The following is a 23,770-nucleotide window of genomic DNA, read 5'->3' on the forward strand; positions in this document are numbered from 1 at the left end:
CCAACCCCTCCGTGTGCCCAGGGCCAGGCCTTGAGAGGACTCCATCGAAGGCTCACAGAGATGGCAGGATGGTAGCGGGGGTGCAGGGTCCACAGGGAAGGGCGGAGTTTGCCTGGGGTCGGGGAGACCTCTTCTCCCCTCTCCCACTATCCTTCCACCTGCTGGAGGACATTCCTCTCGTCAGCGGCATCCTCTCCAGCCAGGAGAGCCAAAAGGGTGTGTGTGTGGAGTTCCCGTCGTGGCGCAGAGAAGACGAATCTGACTGGGAGCCATGAGGTTGTGGGTTCGATCCCTGGCCTCTCTCAGTGGGTTAAGGATCCAGTGTTGCTGTGAGCTGTGGTGTAGGTCGCAGATACGGCTTGAATCCTGCATTGCTGTGGCTGTGGTGTAGACCGGTGGCTGTATCTCCGATTGGACCCCTAGCCTGGGAACCTCCATGTGCCACAGGTGCGGCCCTAAAAAGCAAAAATAACAAAACAAAACAGAACAGAAAAGGGTGTGTGTGTCATCCAGAGAGGAGCCTTGGGGGATCAGTGCCTTTCCTCTGCTGCTCACTGGCGGTGTGACCTTGGGCAAGTCACTTTGCCTCTCTGAGCCTCCATCTCCACATCTGAAAAGGAAGAATGTCATGCCCCACCTCCCTGATTGCTAGTGAAGGACGCATGATTACGTCGTGATTCGGAAGATGTCCGCTAAGTGCTGAAGGATGACAGGTGCTGGGTTTGTGTCGTTGCTGCTGTGTCTGTCCAGCGCAGACAAGGCTGAACAGCTGTACTGAGTCCCGAAGCCACAGGCGAAGGCCTCACGGCCTAGAGACCTGATCAGAAAGGCAACATGAGCTCTGAACAGTGAGAGTCAGGCAGATGCGAAAGCAGACCCTCTGGGAGAGTCCCTGGGAGGGCAGCGGGTTAAGGGTCCAGCGTTGTTACTTCTGTGGCACGGGTTCGACCCCTGGCCTGGGAACTGTGTGTGCCACTGTGGGGAAAAATGCAAGCAAGCAAAAGAAAGACCCTTTCGAGGCTGTGTCGGAAGCAGTAATCCTTCGAGACTTGCAGCCCCAGGGGAGCAGTGGAATTAAGAGAAGCGAGGTAACCAGTTCCCAGAGGTGAAGGCTGTGAAGGAGAGTGGGCGCCCAGAGGTGGCCTGTCGGGGGAGTGTGGTTTGCAGTCCTTGAAACGTCTTCAAGGAAGATCAGAAACCTCTGCTTTCTGTTTACTCATGTTTGCGGATCCCGAAAAGGCCGTGCCCTGGGCAGCCACCGCCTCATTTTCGCTCTCTGGGTTTGCTCTCACGTCAGGTGCCTGGTCGTGGTCAGGCTCCCGGCGCTGGCATCAGAGGACGTGTTCTCTGCAAAGTGGTCAGCACGTCTTTTCGTTTTTGACAGGATTTCATAGACAGGCGTTCCCGTTGTGGCTCAGTGGGTTAAGAACCCCACACGGCATCCATGAGGATGCAGGTTCAATCCCTGTCCTCACTCGGTGGATTAAGGATCTGGCGTTGCTCTGGCTGGGGGGTAAGCCTGCTGCTACAGCTCTGATTCGACTCCCTCCCCCAGAAACTCCCATATATGCTGCAAGTGCAGCCCCCCCAAAAAAAAGAGAGAGAGAGAGGAAAAAAGATCTCATAGATATGGCATTTCTGAAGGAGAGCTGAGCCAGCGGTGTCAGCTGCGCAGTCTGATCGTGAAGCATGTGCTCTGGAAGCGTTCGGCCGCGTCTCCCACCTCCTCCCTCTACGCGAAGCGTCCGTCCCTCCCATCTGCAGAGCCCTCTCCAAAGCATTCAGAGCTTTTACCCAAAGGGAGAGGAGGTGTGATCAGCCAGCAGGAGCTCAAGTCACCCATGGACCATTCCTGCTGGTGGCTGTGCCGGGACCTCAGCCCGACTCTCTGATGGTGCAGGCACTCATCTGGCTGCAGCTTCGGTCAGGCAGGCGGGGTGCCGGGTTGGTGAAAGGCTGCGTGTAAACCTAAACCTCCCGTGGCCCCATCACCAGCCCTGCAGAAAGTCTCGCTTCCTGTTTCTCAAAGGCAAACAGCCCCATTCCTTTATTAAACTTGGGATTTCTTCTAGAGCTGTCCCCTGTCTGTACCTCTCTCTTCCTGATTTAAACCTGACAGTCGGGTTAACGTCCCTGAGGCTTTTATCGCCCCTGCCGTTTCTTGATGGGGCCCTTGATCCTTTGTCTTCCTGGTTCCCATTTCAGAAGTCGCCTTGCCTGGACCCCCCAGTCTAAGGGTGGTGCCCGTGGGTCCGGTGGGGCAGAGGAGGGATGCTGCCTTCAGCTGTGTACTCAGTGTGGAAGTGTGGGAGCCGGGATGCCTCGTGGACCAAGCCGACAGTTCCGCCTCCCTCACTGGAAGGTAGTCCTCACCATCACCCCTCGGCTGTGGCATCAGAGGGCATCCGAGGCCTTCAGCAGCCTCATCAGCTTCTCCTGGGCTCCTTTGCAGTCCTGGCCGTGGCTGGGGGGAAGGGGAGGTGACGGAGCCTCTGTCCCACTGCGTCCTCTAGCGGCCGGCGCATACGTGTCAGGGACAGAGAGTTCTACAGCGTCTTAGCACCTGGCCATGGCTCCCCCTTTGACTTAGGAGAGGAGGACATTTCCAGGCTCCCCCACCTATGGAAACGGGGGCGTTTGCCTTCCTTGTTGAAGAGTCAGTCAAGGCAAAGTGCTCGAGGGTGAGCACTGCTTGAGCCCCTGCTCCGTGCTAGGCTCTCTTCTCAACACCTAACCCAGCCTGGCGGAGTTAGCCTCACACTAACCCTGTGAGAATATTCCATGATTTGTCAGGAAGTTTCAAACTGAGACCACACACACAAGAGCAATCCGAGTCATAAGAATACAGTCTATGAGCTATGACCAGGTGAACGATGCCTCGCATTCACTGTGGGATTTTAATGCAGTTCACAGCCTTTTCTCCTCTCCTGTGCATCTCGATGCACGTGTATCCCTGGGCTGCAGGCATCACTGCAGTCTCCCAGGGCGCAGCGGCAAGCAGCTCACAGCCGTTGGCGCACAGGCATGGATGGGGCACCTGGTGTATACGCGTATCTCTTCAGCGGCTACTGCAGAGCCTTGGTCAGCGTCCCTGAAGCTGCTGCCACACGTAGCCCCGCAGGGGTGCTTCCCGAGCACAGCTGACCCCAGCCCCCACCGCCTACCGGACACAGGCCAGGCTTCAGCCCCAGGACCTGAGGTCTTTCTAAGCCAGCCTCCATTCCTGCGTCCTGCCGTATAGAATTGCCATAGAAAATCCTGCCAAGGCTTCCACACGTGCCTACCACAGAGTATGCACTCCACAGATGGCAGCTTTTTCTTTTTCCATGACAAAAGAAACACCTCGGACCCTGGATGACTTGCTTTTTAGTGCTCTTTAGTTAAAAAAAAGGAACACGTGCAGTATCTGGTCACTTCCCTGTCCTGGGCTGGTTTCCTGTCTAGGGAACAAGGATGTGAAGCTTGGAGAACTGGACAACCATAGTCCTGCGTCAGGCTGGGCTGGCTCCAGCCGCAGCAGGGCGAAGGGGCGCTCGGGGTACTCTGGGCCCTTCCATCTCAAGAAGGACTGGGAAGCTCTGGGGAGGAATCTGGGCTCCATCTGGAGCCCAGTTATTTGAGGACATGGACGGGTTCGGCCTGGAGAAGCGTCTTGGGCAGAGCAGTGCATCCTTTTGGGAGCCTGTCCCGTGTAAGAGGCATTGCGCCAGACAGAGCTCAGCTACGGGGGGCAGCAGCTCTAGCTTCATAGGGGGAACGCTGCCCAGAGGTAGAAGGTGCTGCCGGGGAAACCGTGAGACCCCACGTGCCAGAGGTGGGGGCGCCCGTGGGAGGGCATGGATGGGCTGCCCCTGAAAACGTCCACATCAGGGGGTGCACGAGGCCCCCCCCACCCAGGAAGGCGGGAGTTTTAAAGTCCTTCCCAGCATGGATGTGCTTTAACTGAAATTTTTCAAATGAATTTAAATTCACAGAACTCTCGTTTTACGAAGTGCAGTTTACACAGATGCCTATTCTGAACCACAGCTCCCTGTGCTGGGGGAGGCGAGGGCCCCGAACCCTGCTGCTCAGCCTCCGCCTTGGTGAATCCGGAGGGCAGTGTGCAAGTCATTGCTGTAGGCCCCGCAGGTCAAGGCCTGCTAAGGGCTCGGCGCTATAATGTGCACTTTTAAGAAGGCCACCCCTTGTTGGCAGTCTCACGTCTCTGAACACGAGAGCCTTGACTCCTGGCGTCCTGCCTCCCTCCCCAGTCTCACCGTCAGGTCCGAACCAGGGCCTTGGCTGCATTCTTCAGCCCCGAGCTGGCCTCGGCCCAGTCTGGGTGCCTGCTTAGGCTTCTGCAGTTGGTCATGCATTGCACGGCATCTCCACTTATCATACCAATTTCTCTAGAAAAACAGGCACCTCCTCTTCTTAGACCAGCGCTGGGGCATCAGACCCCTGAGCTGCTGTCTTACAGACACCTGATGCTGTTGGCTGATGTCCCCCCAGAATGAAAAATCACATCCAGAAAAGCAAGGAACTGGCCCAAATGACCCAAAGGCAAGCCTGCGAAATGGGTAAGGGCTGGCCTCTGTGGTGGGAGCGCCTCTGGACGGTGTCGAAGAAGGCTCCTTGACCTGCTCTCCCCCCGCCTCTGCCAGGCAGCCCCAACTCCTCAAACCTGTGTCCTCTTTCCTCCTGCCGACTCAAGAAGCAGGAGTCTCACCAGGTCAGAGCCGACTCACCCGCAAAGACCGGGATGAAAAGCGTCTCTCCTGCAAAAGCCGCCCGAGACCCACCCTGCGGGTGCTCCTCTGATCAGTCAGAGCGCTTCGTGCGTTGTCTGTGTTACCAACCCTGTCTCTTTGTTTTATGGCCTTTTGAGAAGTACCTGTTATTCTGAGACCAAGATCAGAGTCTTCTTAGCTTCCCACTTCCGGGCTCGGCTCAGACCAGGTCTTAGTAAGTGTAGTTGAGTCAAGGTACAGAACGCTGCTTAAAACAGGCCCTCCGTGGGTGGGCTCTGGCCTGTGCTTGCGTTACTCATGGGCCGAGGAATTCCTGGCACAGCAGACCTGTCCCTGGAAGGCACGTTAAGTGCCCCCGACTTGGGATGTTGTGACCTGATAAGGTTCCTGGAGAACCCTGACGAGACGAGCGTCCGGGATGTGCCCAGAACACGGCGTGGGCTTCCCGCATGACCCACAGCTCGGCCTCCCCAGGGCATTTGTCACTAAGGGCTGTGTTCCCCACCTCTGGGCAGAACCACAGCTCAGGAGGCTGTGCCCTTGGCCCCTGCTCGTCTGGCCTCTTTGAGCTTCGCGTGGACAGCAGCGCATCCCTGCGGGCAAAAGCTGGCAGCCTTGCTAAGGCCGGACCTCCTGAGGGACAGTGAGCGCGGGGACCAGGGACACAGGCTGCCTGCGAAAGCGGGCCTCCAAGCGACAGCGTGTGCCTTGCTGGTGGCATCTTCCTCTCGCTTTGCGTGACTGTACCCACACGGCACACCCCCGGGGGAGGAGGGGGAGGCATATTTGGCAACAAGATCGCAATGAAATCAGAAATTTGACAAAACTTTAAAATATCCAAATCTGGGGGTTCCCGTCGTGGTGCAGCAGAAACAAATCTGACTAGGAACCATGAGGACGCAGGTTTGATCCCTGGCCTCGCTCCGTGGGTGAAGGATCCAGCGTTGCCGTGCGCTGTGGTGTAGGTCGCAGGCAGGTAGCTGGAGCTCTGAATAGACCTGTAGCCTGGGAACCTCCTTATGCTGCGGGTGTGGCCCTAAAAAAGCTAAATACATACATAAATACAATATCCAACTCTGGAGGAGAGGAGACTTTTTTGATAGAATTTTAATAACGGTGGGAAAGTCGGTGACATCCAGGCAAAACAGCTTCCCGGGAGCTCAGATTAGGAAGGTAACTCAGAGGTCGTTGAGGGTATATCCCCTCGTTTAAGGGGCAAATGGAGCTTGGCGAAGAGGCGTGGGTTGGAGGTCAGCTAGGCATCGACCAGCCCCATGACGTTGGTGAAGTTACCTTGAAGCAGAAGTTGGGCTCTGGACTAGATCTTCAGCTCTCCTATTGTATGTGCCTTAAACTGTGTTGTTATGTATTTATTCATGTACCTATTTACTTATTTATTTTTGGCTACCTCTCGGCACATGGAGCTCCCGGGCCAGGGATCAGAGCCGAGCCACAGCCAAGAACTAAGCCACAGCTGTGGCAACGCCAGATCCTTAACCCACTGTGCTAGGCAGGGGATCGAACCTGAGTCGCAGGGCTCCCAAGACACTGTCGCTCCCGTTGCGCCACTTTGGAGGCTCCAAAACGGTGTTTTTGTAAAAACAGGAGATTTTAAGCCTTAGCATTTCTTAGCAGTGAAGCACCTGAACCTTGTAACACGTGACCTGGGTTCCAATTCTGACTCTGTTAACTTACTGGCTATGGGACCTCAGGCAGGTTACTCGACTCTGGTGACTCCATTTTCCTATAAATGTAAAACGGGAGGATGAGAGTCCCTGTGCCACAGGGCTGCCCTGCGGTTTAAGTGAGGAAAGGCATGCGACGCATTTGAAATAGTCATTGGCACCCAAGAAGAGCTGCATGGGGGGAGCTCCTATTATTTGTCTGTCTGTTTGTTTGAATTTGGATTCACGGTTTTCTTGAAAACCTGGAAGATCCAACAGCCTCCTGTACATGTGGCTGGAAAGGGCCTGGGCCCTGCCTTCCGTTCACTTCCGTCCCCATCACCCCCCATCCTCCCACTTCGTCTGCTTTACTCAGTTGGGTGGCCCGCCCACCCCCCATCAAGTGCCCCGAGCCTCCATTTGGTCAGGAGTGAATATATCTATTTATATTTGTGGGAATAAATATGGAATCTTTAGTGGATAAACAAGTCAATTCTACAGCACCGTTACAGGCGTAGAGAGGCTAGTCCACTGGAAACCCCTCCGTCACGGGGTGGATGCGTCACGGGCACCCGGTGACCGTCATTCCATCCTGCTCCAAGGCCTCGCTGTTCATGTGGCCTCTGGGCCAACAGCACCAGTGACGGGGAGCTCACTACCTCACAGAGCAGCTTCTTTGGTGCATCTTCGTCGTACAGCGTCCAAGAACAGCTCATCCTCCCCTGCCTGGAATGCCATTTGATTTCCACCACATTCCCTCGTCTGGAATCTGGAGCAGAGGGTTGTGCCACCTCCTTGGGGAGTTGTGCACTGAATTCCCAAGTGCAGGTTTCAGAAAGAAATGCCGGCAAAGAGTCCAGAGTCACAGCTCCAGGGTCACGTGCTGAAGGATCAGAATCAGGCGGCTCAGCCTCTCCGGTGGCAGGACCGGAGGAGAGGCTGCTGCGGGCAGGAGGTCGGACGAGGTCCTGCATCAGAGCTGGATTCCGGTCCCTGCGTGGCCACTTTCTAGCGGCCTGGTGACTTGGAGCGAGAGCCGCAGCGCGGTCTCTATTTCCGTCTCTGTTCGATGACAATATAGCAAGACCCCCCACGATGAAGGGGTTGGGTGACATCCTTTTTTCTTTTCCTCTGAGTCCATGAGTCTTAGAGCTGCAGCAAAGAATGGAAACAGATTCGGAAGATTCCAGCAGCTCCACACGCCTCCTGGCAGCCTCACTCGCCTCCTGACCCAGGGCAGTGGAACAGAAAGCTGCTTCCAGGTGAGGCTCCGGGACCCCAGGTGCTTTGTGACCTCAGGAGTCACGGCCTTGGGCCTCAGGCAGTCAGGTTCAAGGTCCCTCTAACTAAGACATTCTGGAATCCACAGAAACAGCTCTTTTTCTTTAAGAACAGAAGGCAAACATTTTCCAGACGGGCTGACACCCCCAGCTTATCAGGGCAGCAGAAGGCAGGCAGGAGGTGCGGCTCTGAGAGCCGTGAGTCAGTCATACCCTGGCCTGTGAGCGGCCAACTGAACCGTCTTTCTGGCTCAGAACAGGCAGGAGGTTGGGCGGGCACTTCCTCCCCGGTGAAGGGCAGCCTGGGGCAGAGGGTGGAGGGGTCAGTGGACCTGGGAGGCAGGACGGTGCCCCTGGGGGCCCCAGCACATATTTCTGGCTTCCTTCCCTGGCTCTTTGCAGGGCATTTTTCTGCCGCTGTCAACACCTGTGGTCCCACCCCGAGCTGCTGGCCTTTCAGGAAGGGCTGGGGGAGAGCAAAGCGGTTCTCCTTTGTCTGGGGTGTTACGGGCCCCTGGGATGCCCAGAGAAGGAATCCTCGGTCAGCATCCTCTAAAAGCATTTGTGCCGCGTCTGTGTGGGGACAGGGGCTGAGTGGAAAGGCCGTTGATGGTGTGATCTTGGCCACGTCACTAGGGCTCTGTGGGCCCCGGTTCCCTCTTCTATAGAATGGGGACAGTGGCAAAGGGCCGATGGGAGGGCTGGATGATGTCAGGCACAGGGCAGGGGTTGGTGTATCCAAGGGCAAAGATGGACCCCTTCCAAGGGCTCACTCAGCAAGTTCACGCGGCAGCCAGACCTCAGACCCAGGTCCGTGCTGAGCTCTCCCACATGAGGGGAGCGCTCCCTACAAGAAAGTGGAGGACGTGCAGCCAGCCAGTCCCCCGGGGGTAGGACGGACTGGCCGTGTGCCTGTCCGCGCAGAGTGCACAGTATCAGGCTGAACGTGCGCTCAGGGACCTGCGGGAGGGGGTGTCTCAGCCGAGAGCCTCTGGCAGACACAGGATAGAAGGCCTTGACGTGGCTTTTGCCCGCATGCAACCAGTGAGTCCCGGGGTCGGTGCCGGAAAGAGGTGACTGGAATCCGGGTTCTGGTTCACACAGCCAAAGACTGAACTGCGAGAACACACAGGCAGCAAGCAAAGCAAAGTCCTTGTTACAGGAAAGCAAAGAGCTCCCAGGACAGCTGGGAGGGGGGAGAAGAGTCCCCCTCTCTATTGTCTCCTAGGGGTTTTTAATCCCTTAAAGATGGGGGGTTACCAGCGTGGGGTCCAGAAAGACGTGGCTTTCTCCCATTGGCCTTGCCCAGTTACCTGTATCGTCCTTGGGCAACAGGTGTCTCGGGGCGGACATGTCCCCTAAGTCTCATGGTTTCTTCCCTTAAACTGAGTCAGGGGGAGTTAGAGGTCAAGGTCCATCGGGGCATGGGGACGCTCCCTGCAGTAAACGGGACCTGGAGCCCTTAAGCCGCAAGTGATGATCAGGGGCCATGTGGAAGAATGCATCAACGCCCATGCTCCTGCACCGACGGCCTGAGTCAGTGTTCTGCCTCAGTATCAGGCACTGCTCTAGGCCTACTGTGGTCTGTGCATGCAGGTCAGAAAGAATTTTCTGGCATGGCGAGGTGAAGAGAAAGAAGAGTCTATTGAAATAAGAGGCATTGCAAGCCCAGCGGGACGCTCCCCTGGCAGTCAGCGAGGGCCAGCCCTGAGCGTCTGGTCGCGTCTGTTTTTACAGCCCAGAGAGAGGAGAGGGCTCCTGATACCCCTGCTGACCTGCCGATTGGTTGGGGAAAGAGGGGTCTTAGGGTACATTTGCTGGTTGGTTGGAGCACTTGGGTCCCCTGTAGGGGCCGCATACCTTTCCTAGCAGGGGCAGGAAGGAGGGAGGGGCGTTACAATGAGCCGGGCGGGGCCCTGATAAGGGTCTGATAGCTCCTGTCTTGACCAGAGACTTTGCGTTCTGCCCCTTGAAGTCCAAGTCCAGGCCCTGGGGTGCGCTCGTGAATGATCAGACATGGCCCCGCCCTCACGGGGCGCTGCCGTACCCACAGGCTGACCGCCCCACACGGGAGGAGGGGGTGGGGTCCCCGGGGCGCAGGGGTGTGGGGGAGGGCTCTGAAGGAAGGGGCCTTGTGGAATAAGCCCTGAAGGAGAGCGGAGCTGGTCAGACTGTAGTGGGGGCGGGGGGGGGGAAGAGGTGAAGGTCAAAGTAAAGGGACTTGGAGGCACCAGATAGTGGCAGTGACCTTTGGGCTGGTTGATGAGGAAGCGCAGCAGGGAGCAGAGCGGGGGCTTGGGGATCCGTGAGAAGGGGTAAGAGAGGCGCTGGAGCGGTAGCTGGACCCGGGGTGCCCTGGGCCTTGTGTGCCCCCGGCGTGAAGGGGCCGGGCTTTGTGCGGAGAGCAGTGGGGGGAGCCCTGAATGGGCCTCTCGGCTGAGGGGAGTGGCCGGACCCGACGTATCTGGGCAGAGCTCCCTTCGGCTATTCTGTGCAGCAGAGAGGCCGTGGTGTAGGGAGAGGATGGGGGCCGGGGCGGGTGGCGGCGAGGAGGTGAGCCTCCCGCAGAGGGAGCATGGGCAGGCTGTGGTGATGGATGGACTCTGAAGACTGAGGGGCACGCACGGAGGCACGGAGGGTGCTGGCCTGGCCGCCACAGGGGGTGCATGTCATTTACTGAAATGGGGACCCAGGAGGTGGGGGGGCAGGGGGGTGCCATGAAAACACCGTTCTGGGCATGTGGGCCATGAGGTGCCTGGAGAGCACCCGGGAGATGCCGAGGGGGCAGCTGGATGTGCGGCAGAGGGGTCAGAGCTGGAGAGAGAGACAGGGAGCCACCAGCATCCAGGGGGAAGGTCAGGTGTGTGCCGGAGCTCACCTGGGGAAGGTGCGAGGGGAGAGGAGGGCCTGCGGATCGCAGCATGGGAGGGACGGAGCTTGCAGAGGAGACCCAGTCTGGAGGAGGTGGGCTCACCAAGCCAGCAGGTGCCTCTGGAAGGTGGGCCACAGGGCCAACAGGATAAAGCCACTGTCACTTGGGTTTCGCAGCCTGTGACCTTGGCAGGAAGAGTCACCGGGATAGCTGGGCTGGGGTGGGGAGGGGGCGTGCCTGCAGGCGAGAGCCCTTTCCAGACCCAGGCTGAGAAGGGAAGCAGACAGAGCGGCCGCTGGAGTGGGCTGAGGTCCAGGGAGGCTTTGGGGTTGGTTGGTAGGGAGAGGACGGAGCCGGCACCCATGGTGGTGGGATGTGTCCCAAGGGAGAGGCCTGAACCTGCTGGGGAGGGTGAGACCCCATAGGGTGGAGCCTTGCACGGGCTGGAGGGGCTGGCCCTGAGCTTCATGCCAAGGGGGAGGGGGCCTCCAGCAGGAAGAAGGTCCAGCCCGCACTGGACAGCTGCCCCCCACTCATCCCTAGGCTTGGCCCTTGGGAACCACAAGGCTGTACCAACCAGCACTGTCCTTCAAAGGGCCGAGAAGTCACGGGCCCTCGGCCGGCCAACCAGGACTGCCCCTTCAAGACCCTGCATCCCCCGCGGCCACCTCCTCCGGATCTCCACGACCGGGACCCTGCTGGCCACCTCCTCCTCTGACCTCTGGCTCCCAAGCCACGTTGTCTCCTGCTTCCCTGCCGGGAGCTCTCTGCGCGGCGGTGGCCTTTGGTGCCATCTTTCTACCCACCCTTACAGTTGGGTGCTTCCCGGGCCCTCTCACGTCCTCGTCCTGGTTTCACGCTCTCTCGAGGGGCCACCTGCCTCTCACAATCTACATGTCCTCTGCTGCGTCGCATGGATTTCCAGCCGTGTGCTGGCGTGTCCTCAAGCCTCGCGCGTGAGCGTCTCACACTCAGCAATTAAGGACGAGAGTCCTACATCCCATCTCTCCAAGCCCCCAGATGGTACCTCTTGAGCCAGCCAAGTTGAGAACTTTCCATCTGTGTTCTCCTTCACGGTGGCCGCTGCATCATCCAGGTGGCCGCCCAGGCCTGTGGATCCTATACCCAGAAAGCCTCAGGTCCAGTCCTAGAGCGTGTGCCTTGTTCTCTAGGTGTCTCCTCTTCCAGACCACTCCCCGTGGTGCCAGGGAAGTGCCTTCTCTTAAGACCTCCTGTGCATCTTTAAACAGCTTTGATCCCGGCTCGGCCTCTCGGCACGGCCTCTTCACGGCCAGTGGTGCTCCAGCCTCTAACTGCCCACCGAGCAAGCCAGTCCTTGTGACGACAGAGCTCGTGCTCCTGGCGTCCCCCTTTCCCACCTCTGCCTCTCAGCGCCTTCTCCTGGCCTCCCCGTCTCTCCCAGCACAGGCTCCCCGCCCTGTGCTCCCCAGGGTGTACTGGGCCTTCCACGGAATGTGACAAAGTGGGGTCCGGGTTTGCACACGTTCCTCCCCTCCCCCTCCTCGAGTCAAGGCAGCAGCTTGGAGGCTCGCGCAGCATCGCTCCTCTGTGGGCCGGCGTGTTCCCAGCTGGACAGCACCTGCGGTTTAGGCTCGCGATGGAGGGAGGATGACCGGCTGAGAGCAGCCACGGGCCATGGACTCTGTGCCTGCTTCTGAGAGGCCTGGAGCGCAGAGGGAAGCCCAGATGTGGTAGCCAGGGCGGCTGTTGGCCTGGGTGGAGGGGGATGCCGAAGGCGCCATCGTGGGTGGCAGTGGGAGGGAAGGGGTGTCCGGAGCCACCGCCGAGCAGGGCCGAGGGGAGGCAGGTGTGCAGTGCATGGGGGGATCAAGCCAGGCTCACATCTTTCTTCTCCCGCTGGGAGAAGGGCGCCCCAGCTCAGACCGGATGCCAGGACTTAAATCCCAGGTTGAGGTCTGAGAGGTGTGTGAACTGCTGTCCTTGGGAGGCAGAAACCCCGTGTTCGCCCACAGGGGGCTCTTCCTGAGACCCAACAGTGTCACTGTTCCCCACAGCCTCCCTAACCTCCCGTGCCCCCGCTTGAACTTGAGATAGAGCTTTGCTGTCCTGACTCAGGAAAAGTTAGCCCCAGAAACTGGCCCTTCAGGACCCAGAAGGGGAAGAAAGGACCATTTTTATGGAGTTCCCGTCGTGGCGCAGCAGAAATGAATCCAACGAGGAACCACGAGGTTGCGGGTTCGACCCCTGTCCTCGCTCCGTGGGTTAAGGATCTGGCGTTGCCGTGAGCTGTGGTGTAGGTTGCAGATGTGGCTCAGATCTGGTGTTGCTGTGGCTGTGGTGTAGGCTGGTGACTATAGCTCCAATTCAACCCCTAGCCTGGGAACCTCCGTATGCTGCAGGTGTGGCCCTAAAAAAACAAAAGACAGAAAAAAAGGGCCATTTTTAGACAACGTGAGAGGCTTCGGTTGGCCAGAGCTGAGGTAAGAACAAGACCCACTGTGTTCTCAGACGGACAGTGGTCCATGCGCGACTGCCTGTGTGTGCGTGTGAGAGACAGAGCAGCGTGTGTCCCTGTGCGGTGGGGGGTGTCGGTGTGAGTGTCACGGTGGGTGTGTGTGTGTGAGTGTGGGAGCAGACTGAGTGGCTGTGTTGCCTGTGGGAGTGAGGGGTGTGAGTGTGTGTGTGTGAGTGTGCGAGCAGACTGAGTGGCTGTGTTGCCTGTGGGAGTGAGGGGTGTGAGTGTGTGTGTGTGAGTGTGGGAGCAGACTGAGTGGCTGTGTTGCCTGTGGGAGTGAGGGGTGTGAGTGTGTGTGTGTGAGTGTGCGAGCAGACTGAGTGGCTGTGTTGCCTGTGGGAGTGAGGGGTGTGAGTGTGTGTGTGTGAGTGTGGGAGCAGACTGAGTGGCTGTGTTGCCTGTGGGAGTGAGGGGTGTGAGTGTGTGTGTGTGAGTGTGCGAGCAGACTGAGTGGCTGTGTTGCCTGTGGGAGTGAGGGGTGTGAGTGTGTGTGTGTGAGTGTGCGAGCAGACTGAGTGGCTGTGTTGCCTGTGGGAGTGAGGGGTGTGAGTGTGTGTGTGTGAGTGTGCGAGCAGACTGAGTGGCTGTGTTGCCTGTGGGAGTGAGGGGTGTGAGTGTGTGTGTGTGAGTGTGCGAGCAGACTGAGTGGCTGTGTTGCCTGTGGGAGTGAGGCGGTGTGAGTGTGTGTGTGTGCAAGTGCATTCATGTGGGTGACCACTGTCCCTTTACAGCCCCCCCTTGCGAGCCCGTCCCTGTGCCATCCGCTCAGCTGATGGCCCCAGCACAGCAGGATCGACTCCCAGCTGCTGTCACTTCCTCACCCCGCCCCACCCCTCCCCACCTGTCCGCACCACCCGCAGCCATTTGGGTGCCGAACCTCCGAGGCAGGGGGTGAGGTGGGGGTGGGCGTGAGGCGCACCTCTCCCACGGCACAGGCCTGCGCCGCCGAACCCCCAGGCCGGGAGAGCCAGGCAGCTCTTCTCCTGGAATGAGGCAGGACCTCTCCCCAGGCCCCGTGAGGCCTTCCCTGACCCCATCAGGACACTCGCACATCTAGGGCGTTAGACCAACTAGGCATTTTGACAAGGACGTATCGCGAGGGCCTCATGGGCCTCGTGGTTTCCCTCTAAGTGGACAGAAGAGCATCCTGACTGAGAGCCAGGCCCGGTAGTGGCCCCGAGGCCCGGCAGGTGGGCCGGCTGCCCTGGGAAGCTCCTGAAAGCTGTTGGCACTTCCCACTGGGACCCCAGGTCATCCCTGGAGGCCGCGTGAGAGGCCAGGTGACGGGAATCTGGGTCCTGAGAGCGTCCCGCTCGGCTGGAGAGGGCGCGGGGGAGAGGGCGCGGGGCCCCCGGTGCCCAGACTCTGAGGACAGGGAAATGGTGACGTGCCTGTCCCTCGGCTCTCTCGTGCCTCTGGGTGGCCTCCTGGCAGACAGTTGTAGTGCTTGCACAGGCTTGGGGGCAGGCAGATTCCGATCAAGTTCTGTTTTTCCTGGCTGTGGGAGCTTCGGGCTCTTGGAGGCTCTTGGTGGAGATGGTGCTTGAATCGGGCAAAGCGCCCAGCACAGGGGGAGGGCTCGGGCAGTGGTGGCTGCCAGAGCTGCGGTGGTCATCTGTTTCACTCGCTTGGTTCGCGGCGGCCCGAGTAGCGGCTCTTTGGGAGCGGAAGCCGGGGCCGAGGCCGCGGCTGGCACAGAGGCCCTCTGTCTGTGCTCGCGTGGCTCCGCTCCGGGCAGGGAGCGCCAGAGTCCGCTGCCTCCCGGGGGGAGGAGGCGGCGGCCCCGCCCGTCCGAGGGCAGGGCCGGCGCAGGGATGCAGGGGTGCAGCCGGGCTCCCTGACCTGCGGTTCTCTCTGCTCCGCCTTCTCCTCTCCCTGCGCCGCCAAGGGCTGGATGCGGCAGGAAGCGCGCGCATCTTCCGAGGCGGGACCCCGCGTCTTCTCCGGCTTTTGTTCCTTTACCATGACGCCTGTTGCTCATAGGTACAAATCAAACGAAGAGTATGTATATGTGCGAGGCCGCGGCCGAGGGAAATATGTTTGTGAGGAGTGTGGAATTCGCTGCAAGAAGCCCAGCATGCTGAAGAAACACATCCGCACCCACACTGACGTCCGGCCCTATGTGTGCAAGCACTGCCACTTTGCTTTTAAAACCAAAGGTAAGAGACGGTCAGCAGGGCACTGGCCCTGCCCGCTGCAGGGAGCTCCCCTCTGGGAGCCCCAGCACAGAGCCCGGGGTCCGGACCTCTCTGCCTGGGGCCTGGGCACCCCCAATTCCTGGGCTCCCCAGTGGCAGAGCACCCAGCTCCAGATGGGGCCGCGGCGCCCGGTGGCTGCCCTGCCCATCCTCCGCCCACCAGGCCCCGCCACCCTCCTCCTGTGCGATTCCCGCCGCCGCCAGGCGGTGGCACTCTTGCGCACAGAGCCTGGTTTTGTATTTAACCTCATCCCCGCCTTCCGTGTGCATGTCTCGCTAGCCCGTGACCCACCACTCCGAGGAGCTCCAGCATCCACACTGGTCACTGCCACTCTTGAGTTTGGAAATCCATTCCACCCCCAGCCACGTAACACACGCGCATAGTCACTCCTTGTGTCAGAGTTTGCCCCCACCTTCACTCCGCCTCACCACTCAGACCATGCTCCCGCTCCGTCCAGCCTCTCCGCAGCGCTCGGCGCGGGGCCGGCCTCGCCCCCAGCCCGGACTGGCACCCCCACCACACTGCACGGCAGGGTCAGTGCAGGCTCTGGGTCACCTGTGAGAGGAAGGAGGGCCGGCTGGTGGGGGCGTGCATCTGCGCGGCGACGGGTGATGGTGGTGGCCTGGGCTGCTGCGGCCGCGCAGGACCCAGTGTGGACCGGTGAGGCTGAGTCCGTGAGCTTTGGACCGAGCTCTTCTCTGTGGCTTCCATGGGCTGCGCCTGCAGGGCAGGCAGGAAAGACCTCCCAAATCGCTTCTTTCTGGTAGCTGAGCAGACGGAGGCGGGGGTGGGGTGGGGGGCTCTCGACGCCCCTGGTGGCTTCGGCCTCTTGTGCTTTGCAGACTCCTGGCTCAGGGTGTGGGCACGAGTCTCCCACCTTCTCCTTTGGGCAGCTTGGGGGCCTGCAGGCCAGCCCCCACCAGAGCCAGTGGTTTTTCGGTGGATGGAACTCGGACCAGGTTCGGTCTTGATGCCTGCTGGCCTTCCCTGTGTTGGTAAAGCTGTTCCCAGAGAGGCTGGGCAGTGGCTTGGAGGAAGGCTCCTCGGAGCTTTCAGCCTCCCGCTCTTGCTGGCCCCTTCTGTCCTCTGTGTGCCAGGTCAGGGGGCGGCTCTGTCATCCCTCGGCTCACGGCCCCTCTCTGACCGGGTGCCCATCTCTGGTCTCCTGAGCCCTCAGCTGTCCTCCTCTGCCCTCTCACCATCATTCGCAAGTGAAGCGCGCATTTTCCCACCATGGTTTTGGTTTGAATGGAGGCACCCGTCCTCCCTCCCTGCCCTGGACCGCTTCCCTCTTGGTGTGTCATCAGCGATGTTGCAGAGGGCGCCTGGGGAGGACGGAGAGGCCTGGAGCCCTGCCGTCTCCCGGGCGGCTCACCTGGCATGCCTCTGCTCTGTCCTGCACGTGCCCCTACACCCCATTTCCTCTGGCCTTAGGTGACCAGGAGGGACTTTATGGAGGAGAGAGACAGGACCAATGGGCCAGCAGCTCAAATAATGGTCTTTGACTCTGAATGCCAAGAACCTTTCGTCCAGGCCCCCCTTGAAGGTGAAGCAAAAGGGTCCCCACAAATAGAAATGACTGCTAAAGCTGGGGCTGTAACTATGAGCCGGGACCCCGCCTCCTGGGCATCTTCCTTTCCGTGAGCAGCTTCTCCCTTGTCTGGAAGAAGTGGGCAAAATCTGGTGGCCAACCAGGTGGCCTCCCGAGTGGATCACAAGCAGGGCCCCCATTCCCGGGGTGCAGCCAGGGGCCCACACTGCTCTGTTTTCAGTGTGAGGAGCCCAGTCCTGAGAGCTACGCAGAGCTGGGGAGCCTCACTGCTTTGGGGAGCCATCATCCTGCCACCTGGGGCTGGAAAAACCCAGCAGGCTGAGCTCCCAGCCAGGGCAGCCTCCCGGGGGGGGGGTCTCTACTAAGTTCCTTCTGACTTTATTGAAAGAAGGGGCCTGGTCTTCCCTCTCCCCCCGCCCCTGGGCCCTGGCAGGAACGCCCCTTTTCCAGGCCAGTCCTGCATTGCAAGCCATAGCAACGAGCCATCTGCCGTCCATTCCTGAGTCCCTTTGAGCCAGTACAGAGCCCTGGAGGGTCCGGATCACAGAAACTGCAGGCAGGGTCTGCTGGCCTCAGAGTGCCCTGGGGGTAGAGTCCTGGGGGTGGAGCCTGGGGCGGGGCCCTGAAGGCTCCGCCCAGGAGTGTTGGCTCTCACCTTGCCTTGGCAGGAGGGCTGGGCTCTCTACAAGCCTTTAGTGCTTCGAGAGGCTTCTGGAAAATGATACCTTCCTGGAGCCAGAGCAGCGAGTGCATCTGAAATAGTGGACGCTCCACCTCTGGACTCAGAGCCGGTGCCCGTTGAGCTCCCTCTGTGCAAGGCAGGGAGAGGGAAGCCGCAGGACGCTGAGGCCCCCCTTTCTCCCTGGCATCATGGACGCTTCAGCTGCCCGCTGAGATACCACAGGCCCCCTCCTCTCAAGGCTCCTGCCCCCACCCAGCTACCTCCATCTCCTCCCTCCCCCACCCTCGGGCTCAGGCTCAGCGTGGCGGCAAGAGAGTGGAGGCCGGGCCTGGGGGTCCTCAAGCCCTCTGTCACCACCACCTGCCGGGGAGCCCTTTCTGTCCGTCTCCGTCTGCCTGTCTGTGTCTCGTCTCCGTGTTAGACGTTGTGACAGCAGCTCCGGCCCCGGGCACTAGCTGCAGGGCATCTCCGTGGGGGGCCAGGAAAGGCCCACGGGGATGTCCCTGTGGGGGTCTGGGATCCCATGTCTTCTTCTCAGAAGCTTCCCAGAGGCCAGCCGAGTGGCTGTGCCCAGTACAGGCCCTTGCGCCGGTCACCTCGGGACAGAGATGGCAGTTTGGGGCAGGCCTCAGGGGCCAGGGGAGGGTGGTTGGTCAAAGGCAAAGGGGGCAGACAGGGTCAGTGGCCGCTGCCCTTGGTGGAGGGCCCGCCGCTGTTCCACTGCCCGTCATGTTCCACCTGCTTGCCTTTCTTCCTTCGTTCCAAGGCTGTTGGGCTTTTGGTGGGGGGTGGGGCCATGAGGAGAGACCCTGGCACGCTGAGGCTCCGACCTTGACAAGGAAATGGTGTCCAGGGCAGAAAAGACACCCGTGGCCAGTTGGTGGCCTCCCTCCGTACACAGAGGAGGAGACGGGCCCAGGGAGGGAGCCAGGTGGCACTCGGGGCTGCACAGCCAGTGTCCGCTCCTGCAACCCCGTGGCCTATCCAGGCGGTCACTCAGGCTCGGGACCCCTCCCTGCAGCCTCCAGGGGCAGGGGCGGAGGAGAAGCTGCCAGCCCGGGGCTGCCTGGTGACTCCTGCTGGGCGTTCCCGAGCCCAGCCTGGCTGGGAGAGCCCTTTGCCCCCCAAGCATCCTCTGAGCATTCCTCTTCTCCACGGGCAGCTGCCCCAAATCCCCCGGGTGCTCTGTAAGACAGCCTGGGGGGCGGGGATGCAGTGTCCGCCAAGGAAGGAGCTTCCACGCAGCAGGCATGTGCTCTCCGCCCGGCACGCTCTGCTCTGCCTGCATGTGTTTCTCTACGTGTTCTCCCCTCGATGCCTCCCAGCCACCCCAAGAGGTAGGTATTACTTCACAGCTGCAGAAACTAGGGCTCAGAAGGTTAAGAAAGCTGCCCCAGAGCACACAGCTCGCCAGCGGCAGAGCCCAGACTCAAAGCCCAGGCCATCCAGCTCCTACACATGGTGGCTCTGTGCCGCCCGAGTGGGACAGGCAAGGTCCCTAGGGGCCGTGCACAGACCAAGAGTGTGGCCTTGGCTGGTTGGTCCTTCGTGGTGGGGAAGGGGAGCGCTCCCACCGCGTCCCGTCCCCGAGACAGCCAGTGATCTTGCCCAAGGGCGCATCAGCTCCACGGCCGACTTAGAACAGAAGCAGGAAGCTCCGGGCCGATGGGGGGGATGACATGGTTGTGGGTTCCTTGCACCACTTTGCTTCTGTGATGAGAAGAGCACGTCCCGCTCGTGGCTGTTCCTCACACATTCTGTGCCCAGCATCTAACTTGGTTGAGTAGAGACCGAACCTTCCAGGCAGGACACGTACAGCGATAATGTCATGGCCAGAACGAGCAGTGTTCAGACTCCTCCGTGACTGGGGTAGTGGGGGGGGTGCTGGTCCTGGAACCTCAGGGGTCCCTTGGTTTCTCTGGTCCATGGAAGACCCTGCTGCCTTTACCACCCCTCCACGTCTTGCTCAGGCTTTGCCTGCCCACAGCTTCGAGGGCAGAGGCCCACGATGTCGGACGGGGAACACTGGGGACCCTCCAGCCCTGGGATGGCTCTGGAAGTCATGACACTGCTCCTTTTTCAGCTATGAGTAGAAGATCCAAGTTTCCGTCCAGTTAAAGGAGGGAATTCTGAGGTGGGAAGGATGGAGTCACAGACTGGGACAGGGGGGAGGAAAGACACAGCTTCTCTCCGTCCCACGGCCCTGGACCTGCACACCTCAGGGAAGCCCATTATCCTCTCCGTGAAACCCTCAGCTTCCTTAAAATTCTCAGAATGATTAAGAGGCACCCTTTAAGGAGTTCCCGTTGTGGCTCAGCGGTTAACGAACCCGAGGAGCATTGAACCCGCGGGTTCAATCCCTGGCCTCGCTCAGTGGGTTAAGGATCTGGTGTGGCCGTGAGCTGTGGTGTAGGTTGCAGATGCGGCTCGGATCGTGCGTTGCTGTGGCTCTGGCGTAGGCTGGTGGCTACAGCTCCGATTCGACCCCTAGCCTGGGAACCTCCATATGCCATAGGTGCGGCCCTAGAGACAAAAAGACAAAACTACAAAAAAAAAAAAAAAAATAGCACCCTTCAGTTCATTCACGGACTCTCTCTCTCCAGTCCACCTATCCTCCCGCTTACCAGTTCTCCCATCCTCTCATCCTAACAGTGTGTCTTTCCATCCACCCCTCTTCCCATTTATCTTCTCCTCTTATCTGTTCCTCCACTTCTCCCATTTGTCCTCCTGTCAATCTTTTCTTCCATCCACCTGCTCATTCCTTTACCCTCCTGTCTGTCTGTCCTTCTGAGCATTTATGTGTGCCACGTCCGTCATCCATCCGTCCAACCAGCCGTTCTCCCACTCACCCATGTCTCCTCCTCTCCAGTTCTCCAGCCTCTCATCTGTTGATTGAGCCTTTTCCATCTGTCCTTCCATTTATTTTGATCCTCCGTCTGTCTGTCCATCTGCTCATATACTCATCCAGGACCCCATCCATCCATCCATCTCCTTCCTGCTCATCCTGTTCATCACCCCCTATTTCCTCCTACCCACCCACCCATCCATCCACCCATCCACCCATCCATCCACCAGTCTCTCTATGTGTCTCTTCCCAGAGGCCATTCTGCTGTCTTCCATCCATCTGTTCAAACCTACTCATAAGGTTAGACTCAAGGACCTCATTGTTATTATATGAACAACCGTATGGAAATACAGCAATCCACAGAAGAGTGAGCATGTCACAGTTTGGAGGTGGCTGCTGAGCCCGAAGGAACATCCTGGGGCATCTGGCCTGCATCCTGCTGGGGCAGCCTGGGTGTCCTCTGCTGCTCCTTCGTAGAGCGCTCCTGTCCACAGGCTTTGTGGCCTGTGAAGTGCTGTGCATACATGGGGCAGAACTGGAAGTGTCGCCCCTTTCCCCTGATTCCAGAGCCGCTGCCTCTACTCATCTGTCTGTGGGGACAAATTTAGCTACCACCCCTACTGGGGCTTCCTAGGCTTGGGGAGAGCAGAGCCTTTGCTTGGCCTGCACGTACCCTCCCCACCCCGTGTCTGCAGGGCCGTGACCTTGGAGGCCCAAGAAGGGGACATGACTCTCCAAGGAAGTCAGGTCTCAGGCCCCCGCCTTATGGCCCCCAGGCCACTGTTTGGGAGACTTCTCTACACCTTCTGCCTTCTCTCCGTTTCTAACAGTAACTGTGCCCTGGTTCCTCTTCCCTGTAGGCTGCCGCAGCAGCGCCCCCGGCCAGGAGGGCATGCTCAGTACCCACCCCCATGCTGGCTAACAAGAGCCCTGTCCCCTGCCGGCACTGAGACCACTAGTGGTCCTGTTAGATGAGTGTCACCAGCTCCTGGGCCCAGAGTTAAATCAAAGGCAGGAAAAACTTACTGCACGTGACTTGTCTTTTAATTTCTTTTGCGTTTGTTTTTTGAACCAGCATCTCACGTCCTCATCATACCCTCTGTCCCCTCATAGCCTCCCCCCCCAGCTCCTGGGGAGCATCCTGCACAGCGGCTGTGGCTACACATCCCACCTGAGCACGTGGGCAGAGGGATGTCCCGGCACCCGGCCTGGGCCCCTGCCCTCCGGCCGAGCCTGAGTCCGTTCTCACTCCTTTCCAGGGAATCTGACTAAGCATATGAAGTCGAAGGCCCACAGCAAAAAGTGCCAAGAGACGGGGGTGCTGGAGGAGCTGGAAGCTGAAGAAGGTAATTTGCCAACTCCCTCCTCCCCCTGCTCCCTCCTCCCCCTCCTCCCTCCCCCCACTGCTCTCCCCCCCCCCCCACCGCTCCCTCTTCCATGGCCTCTTCTGCAGTTGTCCCAACTACAGGGAAACTAAGGCCAAATTCACAGAATGATGCCCCCCCCAATACTTACAGCAGGTGCCGGGGGCTGTGGCCCCCACGCGTGATGGCCTGCCGTGCAGGTGGAGCGCCCAGCACCCCGTGGGTGCTCACTGAACACATGGTGAATTAATTATAGTCAACACTGACGGATGCCCACCCTGTGTCGGGCGTGCTCTAGACACGTGTCATGAAGTGTCTTGGCCGATGCTCACGGTGTCGCCGTGAGGTACATACTCTTATATAGAGCTCCGCACCCACGCTCACACCTGCACCCTCTGGGCACGGGCCGCATGCCAGGGCCCTTTAGAGCTGGAGGCTTTCAAGAGACCGGAAGTCAGACCCGACAGTCCCATGTCACCTCCCATTCCACAGAGCCCTCTCTGTTGGGCGCGGGGCTTTCAACTGGCCTTGCACCAGGGGTGCACTGAGGGACCTTGAGCTCCCCCAGTGAGGCCAAAAAGGAGGGCCTTATTTAAGGATGAAATCAATGCTTTCATTCCAGAAATAATTACCGAGCACCAGCCCTCTTCCAGGCCCTGTTCTAGGTGTTAGAGATTCTGCAATGAATAAAACTTAGTTCCTGTTCCCGGAAAGCCTGCATTCTAGAAGGGAGCCAGGCAGTGAACAAAGGCGGAATAGGGCAGAGGAGATGAATATAAAGCAAAGCATTAGCGAAGGATGGGAGACAAGGGGCGTGGCTTCCCTGTCAGGTGATGATGCAGAGACCATGAAACGATGGAACAGGAAGCCAGGCGGGGCCTGGGGAAGGACCCTCCCTGCACGGAGAAGAGCAGGTGCAGAGCCTTGGAGGGCGAGAGTATGGGGAGATGAGGTCAGAGAGAGCTGTGGCTGTCAAGGTCAAAGGATGAACTTGGCCGGCCGCTGGGAGGAGCAATGTCCTCTGACAGTAACGACTTCATGCAGAGAATGGCCGGTAGGGGGCGCGGCTGGAGGCAGCCGTCCCGGCCGAGCGAGAGTCGAATTGGCTGGGCTGAGGGAGGTGGGGAGATGTGGTCAGATTCTGGATACATTCTGCCAACAGAGCCGAAGGGTTTTGCTGACATCCTGGGGATGGGGGAAGGCAGGAGGGGGAAAAAAGAGCCAAAGACGACTCCCAGGTTTATGGCCTCAGAAACTGGAGGGATGGAGTTGCCATTTACCGCGACGAGGAAGATCCAGGGAGAGGGTGTCTGTTAGACTGAAGCGGCGACTGGTTGCTGAGCTCAGGATCGACCTCCTCCTCCCAGCGGCAGCGGCGGGACCAGCGCCGCCGCCCGGCCCTGAGAGTGAAGTGGTTGAGCACCAGCGCCACCGTGCGGTCAGACCTCCTCAGCGCTCCAGCGCGCTTCTTTCCACAACCCGAGCCCCAAGAGACCCAGCCTTGGGGGGGAGCCTTGACAGTGAGTGAGGGGTGTTGGGAATGGGCCGTCAGGCGAGGCATCCCATAGAGCCCTGAAGGAGCCCAGATGTCGGGGGCCTGGCGGACCCTTCGCTGGGCAGGGGACCCTTGGCTTCCATCACTCCTGAGCTGGGTTCCTAAGGCCACTGGAACCCATCAACGTCATCTGTAAAGAGAAACTTCTGGATCCTTCCGGCTAAACAGCAGGAGCTGCTGGTCCGGACCCCCTGGCTGGTAGCACTGCCCCTCCCCCCTTCAAGTGCAAGATGACGTGGGTTGTAGGGGCACTTGGGAAGACAATAGCTGCGGGGTATTGGCTACTTACTAGGTGGGAGACCTGCACTGTCCCCCAACATAAAAACCGTGGGGTGGCGTTTATTACTCTTACCCCATCTTACTGACGAGGAAACTGAACACAGAGCGAAAAGGTAAATCACCCAACATTGTACAAGGAAAGGGTGAATGGGGCATTCAAACCCACACCATTTCCTGCTTCTGGACACACAAAAGCATTTTTAGGAGTTCCTGCTGTGGCTCAGCAGTTTGGAATTCAACCCCAAATCCAAC

At 59.4% G+C, this 23,770-nt stretch overlaps 1 protein-coding gene across 9 annotated transcripts in view; it reads left to right on the forward strand.

The window, feature by feature from the left end:
- Nucleotides 1-23,770, forward strand: part of HIVEP3 (HIVEP zinc finger 3) — a 494,489-nt gene that overhangs the window by 464,921 nt on the left and 5,798 nt on the right. For 7 of the 9 annotated variants that reach the window (XM_084965421.1, XM_084965425.1, XM_084965423.1 and 4 more), the window contains 2 exons: nucleotides 15,027-15,202; nucleotides 21,580-21,666. In XM_084965421.1, the coding sequence (XP_084821547.1) occupies nucleotides 15,027-15,202; nucleotides 21,580-21,666 (263 nt within the window). The remainder of the gene's footprint in view (nucleotides 1-15,026; nucleotides 15,203-21,579; nucleotides 21,667-23,770) is intronic. The other 2 variants (XR_014808559.1, XR_014808560.1) reach the window with 1 other exon arrangement.

Source organism: Sus scrofa, chromosome 6, assembly GCF_054392235.1.
Source record: "Sus scrofa isolate SSC_HxYL_T2T_F1_AM1 chromosome 6, Sscrofa_HxYL_maternal_Yorkshire_Landrace_v2.0, whole genome shotgun sequence".
Lineage (NCBI taxonomy): Eukaryota > Metazoa > Chordata > Mammalia > Artiodactyla > Suidae > Sus > Sus scrofa.